This window comes from Manacus candei, unplaced genomic scaffold (assembly GCF_025592945.1).
Source record: "Manacus candei isolate 608988 ecotype Guabito, Panama unplaced genomic scaffold, ASM2559294v1 h1tg000050l, whole genome shotgun sequence".
Lineage (NCBI taxonomy): Eukaryota > Metazoa > Chordata > Aves > Passeriformes > Pipridae > Manacus > Manacus candei.
The window spans coordinates 37,141,254-37,147,185 of NW_026138098.1; the positions used below are offsets into that span (position 1 = coordinate 37,141,254).

The 5,932-nt window shown below is 54.7% G+C and overlaps 1 protein-coding gene across 2 annotated transcripts; it reads right to left on the reverse strand.

The window, feature by feature from the left end:
- Positions 1–752: 752 nt before the first annotated feature.
- On the reverse strand, positions 753–5,879 carry ZNF511 (zinc finger protein 511). 2 transcript variants are annotated; one of them, XR_007906680.1, is made up of 8 exons: positions 5,668–5,879; positions 5,509–5,582; positions 4,333–4,534; positions 4,120–4,244; positions 3,117–3,302; positions 2,564–2,635; positions 2,036–2,260; positions 753–898 (listed from the first exon to the last, which is right to left on the reverse strand). XR_007906680.1 is itself a non-coding variant. In XM_051799742.1 (7 exons), the coding sequence occupies exons 1-6, from the start codon at positions 5,839–5,841 to the stop codon at positions 2,566–2,568; spliced, it is 831 nt and encodes a 276-aa protein (XP_051655702.1). In that variant the 5' UTR covers positions 5,842–5,879; the 3' UTR covers positions 782–898; positions 2,564–2,565. The 2 variants fall into 2 exon arrangements, 1 of the variants encoding a protein (XP_051655702.1); XM_051799742.1 differs by lacking the exon at positions 2,036–2,260 and having other exon boundaries at positions 782–898.
- Between the last annotated feature and the right edge of the window lie 53 nt (positions 5,880–5,932).

The following is a 5,932-nucleotide window of genomic DNA, read 5'->3' on the forward strand; positions in this document are numbered from 1 at the left end:
AGAAATTAATATCTTGGGGAGCAAATGGGCTAATTTAGCCAAAGAAATAGGGAAACCAGCTGGGGCTAGATGCTTGGGGAGTTTGGGCAATATGGGGGAGAAGGTGGAGCTGGGAGCCTCTTAATTTTGAGGGGGCACAAAGCCCAAGGGGAATTTATTCCCCCCTGAAACGCTTTCCTTTTTGGGGTGTTGCTCTGTTGGCTTTTACAAGCCTGAAGGTGTGGGGAGCATGTCCACCTCTTACATTTCCTTGTCCAAATCCCGGTCTGTGGGCAGGCCCTTCCGCCCGGAGCTGCTCAGAGCCTGCAGGGAGAGAGGGGGGTGGCACTGCTCAGGGTGGGCCTGCTCATCAGAGGGGACAGCAGGAGGGTGAAGCAGAGGGGTGGCTCACCTGGGTGCTGCTGGGTGCCAGTAGGAGGAGGGCAGTGCCCAGCAGGACGGTGATGCTGCAGAGCCTCGGGCTGAAGCAGAGGAGACACAGTGGCAAGAGCCGTGTGGCCGGTGCTGCCCCACACCCTGCACCCAGTTCCTGTGCCCCCCGCTCCCCCTGACCCCCAGCACCCACCCTGCCCACCCCCTGTGCCCGCTGGGGCTGGCAGGACCTACCCCTCCATGGCTGCCTCTCGCCACACCTGGCTGTGCACTTTGCCCGGCCTCGTGTCCCCGGGTGGTGCCAGTTCCTGCTGCTCAGGGAGGCTCCCAGGTGTCCCAGAAAGGTGGTGGCCTCTGGCCCGGAGCTGCTCCCTCATGCTCTGGGGGGAGCTGCAGGGGAGACCCTCTCTGACCTCTCTGTTGGCGCAGCTGCCTGGTTCCTTCGTGTCCCCGGCTCAGCTGTGACCCTTCCCTTTGCTTCTCCATCCTGGCATCCACCTCCACCACACCAGTGCCTTCAGCTCTCCTGCAACAGGAGTGAAACAGGTGATTTGGGGGCTTTCATCCCCAGAATGTTTCCCAACGCATCTTTTTCTCCTCAGAAATTGGAAGCATGAGTGAGTCCAAAGCTCCTCCCCAGCTGTGATGGGTGACACCCCATTTCCGTGCGTGGATCAGCTCTGTGCATGTTTAAAACAAAAAAAAAAAAAGGCTAATTCAAGTTTTGGCTTGAGAGAAGGATTTTTTCCAGCTGGGACAGACTTCATTGCCCATGGACTCTAGGAAAAGCAGGTGTCCCAGAAGAGACCAGTCACGAGCCCTGAGGCTGTAATTGCAAGTTCAGTTTGTTTTCCATTAGCAAGGGCAGGCACTCAGGGGCCTGGACTCGGGGGAAAAAGGAATGCCCAGGTCAAAACTTGTGGACCTGAACCCGTAAGGGAGGGTTGGGCTGCTCCTGCCTGACCTTTGTACCATCACGTGCCAAAGCCTGCAGGCATCTCCTGTGACGTGGGGCCCGAGTCCCATTCCCAGATATCCCAGTGGGGGGAAAAAAACCCTCATTAGGGGCTCCCAGTGTGGGAAAGTGATTTTTGGTCCCTGCTGAAAGATGTCCCTGGGCAGATATGGGATCCTTGCCTGCTGGAGACAGCACTCCAGGAGCAGGGATTAAGGCTGGACAAGCCGGCTGAGTTTTAAACAGAGAGAAGCTTTTTAAAACTCACTGGGAAATCTCCTGCATCTCCGTAAACATCATTCCCTGCTCCCATTTGCAAGGATTTCCCAAAGCCCCTTTTATCCTCTGTTCCTCATACAGAGGGGGAAGGGAAAAAAATGCAATTATAGATCGTAAGCTTCTTGGATAAACATCGTCCCAGCAACCTCTTTTTTTCCCTTTATGGATAAATTTTGAGTGTCAGGGTTCACCAGGACCCCGAGACCAGTGGCAGCACTCTGAGCCTGGCTCTGTGTTTTCAATTTTTCCCAGGAGGACGAGATTACAAAGGAAGGGAGAGGCAAGAGGGAGAACTTCCATCCCAACCTGATTTTGGGGGTATTGGGAGCAAAAGGAGAGAAGTCCATTTTGCACATCTGACTCTGCCTTCAAAATGCCATTTAAACTCTCTATGAAGCAATTCTATAAAAATTCCTTTTATTTATTCACCTGGCTGAAGTCACTTTATTTTAACTCCCCGTGGAAATGTTTCTCCTGGGCCAGACAGACCTTTCATGTGGGTTCCACAGCGAGATCCAGGGTGCAGAGGAGACTTCAGCAAGATGGAGAAGGTCAGAATTAAGGACCAACACCTTTTTTGCCCTGTTTTCTTTTTTCACAGCTTCCATGCAGTCAGCAGATTTTGTCTTGGAATTTCTTGAATCTGGTTTTTTCCTCCAAAAGGCAAAAAAATAAAACACTCAATCCTGTGCAGTCTCAGCTGCAGGACAGTTTCCTTAACACCTCGCCACACATTTTGGGTTCCCCTTTCTAAAATCTTGAGGATTCTTAACTCAGTCAGGTTGGCCCAACTCCGTCTGACATCATGAACCCGTGTTCAAATGCTGGTGGAGCTTTAATTGGTTTGGGTGGCTTATTCCCAGTGTGGAGTGGGAACTGGAAATATCCCTGCTCGGCCACGGCGTGGGCAGCACCGGCCTCACATCTGCTCATCCTGCACAGATCTGCTGCACTGACCTTCAGACTTTCTTCCTTGGTCCTTTAAATCCTCGGGTGGCACCTTGTCCAAAGCAAATTGTGGATGGGATCCTGGAAAGGGAGACAGACTTTAACCCACATTAACAGCCTATCCCTCATGGCGATGCTCTGTGTGGCATTTTAAGCTCCCAGAGTGGAAAGAGCAGGACATCTAAATGAGCAAAGTAATAAAAAAATGGGTGAAATCCCGGTTGGCTTTCCTGTGTATTCCGCATATTCCTGTTCTGGAGGCCTCTTCCCTTTTTCCAACCATGTGTGTTACCAAAGGTAGTAACTGGGCAGTTGCAGTGGTTGATTGTGAGGAGCAGGAGAGCAGAAGCACCATCCTGCAATACCCCGGGAAGAGATCCTGGGTGGGCAGACTAACAGGACCTTGCCAACACTGCAGTGGCCTGTTCTGCCCTTCCACACTTTCCTCTTTTAAAAATGCCTTTGAAAACACGCATGGAATTCCTGCCTACAGCACAGGAACACAGTGAGCACTGCCAAGGGCTGGTAAGACTCTCTGGCCCGTGGGGGCCAAAGCACAGACCTGGATCTGTAGAGCCGTTTCTCTGGCAGCGAGGGGCCAGGGCTGGCTGCAGGCTGAGGGATCTCCATGTCCTCACCAGGCCCTGTTTCCATGGGGTCCAGCTGGAATTGCTCCGCCGTCTCCACGCTCACCTCCATGGGCACGCTGAGGCCCTGCTCCGCGGGACAGCTCGTGTGCTTGGGGACACTGCAGGGACACAGTTTTACATCCTGGCTCAGTGGCTGCCACCTAAGCCCAGGGCCAAGGATATTTCATGAGGAAACAAGTCCAGCTGGGATGAGTTAGTGCACAGAGGCACAGGGATTCGGCTCCAGAGAGAGGGGCTTGTGTGAGTTTCTGTTTAAGTATCCATTACTTAATGAATACACACAGCTCTCTCCCCAGGTCCTTCTCTTCACTCCAAAAAGCCCAACTCATTCCACAGGCTCAATTCCCTGAGGACTGTCCTTTAGCTGACCTACTGATGCCACAGGTGACCATTACCTTTTCATCCCTGGCTGGCCAAGCCACTCTGCTCTCCCATCCTCAACCTGCTGCTCCCTCAAGTATTGGGAGCAGGACACATTTCACTTAGAATCACAGAATGGTTTGGGATGGAAGGGACCTTAAAGCTCATCTTGTTCCACCCCCTGCCATGGGCAGGGACACCTCCCACCAGCCCAGGTTGCTCCAAGCCCCGTCCAACCTGGCCTTGGACACTTCCAGGGATCCAGGGGCAGCCACAGCTTCTCTGGGCAACCTGGGCCAGGGCCTCCCCACCCTCACAGGGAACAATTCCTTCCTAATATCCCATCTAAACCTCCTCACTTTCATTTTGAAGCCATTCCCCCTTGTCCTGGCACTCCAGGCTCTTGGAAATAGTCTCTCTCCATGTTTCTTGCAGGCTCCCTTCAGGCCCTGGAAAGCCACAATTAGGTCACCCCAAAGCTTCTCTTCTCCAGGCTGAACAATCCCAACTCTCCCAGCCTTTCCTCATAGGAGAGGAGGAAAGTTCTGCAGTTACCTTTTCACTTTCTTGGGTCTATCAAACCGAAAGTCAGCAGGGTAAAGGTGCACAGTCACCAAGTGATCCTTCCTGTCCTTGCTGCTCTTGAACTTCTCCGGGCAGCCTTCCACCAAACACTTGTACTGAAAGGCAAGGAGGGGGAAAAAAGACCTAGCTGGAAGAGACAAGTGCACTCCAGCCCCGAGCCCAGGGCTGGGCACGGCAACTCACCATGTTCTGCTTCTCAGCCATGACCTGGAAGAGCGAGTCGTGCCACTCCAGGATGTGGATATCCAGGAGGTTCCCTGAGGGAAAGGAGCGCTTGCAGAAGGAGCAGACGTTCCTGTGCAGGCTGTTGTAGTGGTGCTCGTAGCCCTCCAGTGTGTCAAACACCTGGCAGCACCCGGAGATGTGGCAGCTGAACTCGGACACCCTGCGGGGCAATCGGGACAGCCACGCCTTGAGCTGAGTTAGAGCCTCAGTGTCAGCTGAACACAGCCCTCTAGGTGACCTTATCACAGAATGCCAGGATGGTTTGGGTTGGAAGGGCCCATAAAGACCATGCAGTCCAACCTCCCTGCCATGGGCAGGGACACCTTCCACCAGACGAACACCAGTGGCATCTTTTACGAGTAACAAATTAAATGCCAGGTGCAATGGAGCCAAGATCGTGATGGTGCTGGCAGTTAGAAACTTATGTGCCATTGGAAACTTATTTGCGATTATCACAGAACCATAGAATCAACCGGGTTGGAAAAGACCTCTGAGATCATCCAGTCCAACCCTTGATCCAACCCCCCTGTGGTTCCCAGCCCATGGCACTGATGCCACATCCAGTCTGTCCTTAAACACCTCCAGGGATGGTGACTCCATCCCCTCTCTGGGCAGCCCGTTCCAATGGCTGAGCACTTTCACTTGATTACTCTTATTTGCAATTATGGCTTCGGGATCATCTCTATTATCATCCTGTCAAGTGGTGCTTTGACGAATAATAAAAAAGGCAGTAATGTGATAAATAAGTGCTGTTTGACCCTAAAGTCGCAGTTATGGATGATAATGTTGTGCCAATGCTTTTTTAACAGGCATCCACTGGAAAACCTCACACAACACTCAAAGTACTTCCTCGATTTTACATACAAGAGCAAGGCAAAGATTCTGTCCCGGGCTTAGCCTTCCTAGTTGGAGCTGCCCCGGCTGCAGTTGCCCAGAGAGCTTGAGGATGTCCAAGATCAGTTCAAGGCCAGGCTGGACGGGGCTCAGAACAACGTGGGACAGTGGAAGGTGTCCCTGCCCACGGCAGGGGGTGAAACTGGATGAGCTTTAAGGTCCCTTCCCACTCGAACCATTCCTGGACCCACGGCTCAGGGCTCTCCCGCAGCCGTGCTGACGAGCCCCCGCCTCACTTACTTGGGTCTCTCGGCCACCTCCTCGAGGCTGGTGAGGACTCCCTGCAGGTAGAGGTGCCTGTGCACGTCCCCGTCCTAGAGAGGAGCAGAGAGGGCCGTGGGCGGGCGGGCAGGGCTGTAAAACACCGCGCCGAGCCCCCTGCTGCGGGGGGAGCCTCACCTCCAGCAGCGGGTGCTGCGGGCCGAGGCGGAGGCGGCGGGGGGCGAAGGTGAAGGGCGGCAGGGGCTGAGCGGGGAGCTGAGGGGGCTCCCGGAGGAGCTCCCGGGCGGGGTCCTGCGGGATCCCCTCACGGAGCCGCAGGCGCAGCCCCGGCGGCAGCGGCAGCGCCGCCATGGCGGGCGGCGGGGCGGGCACTGCGCGTGCGCGGGGGGCGCGGAGCGGCGACACCGCGGGCACTGCGCGTGCGCAACGCCGGGGACGCGCT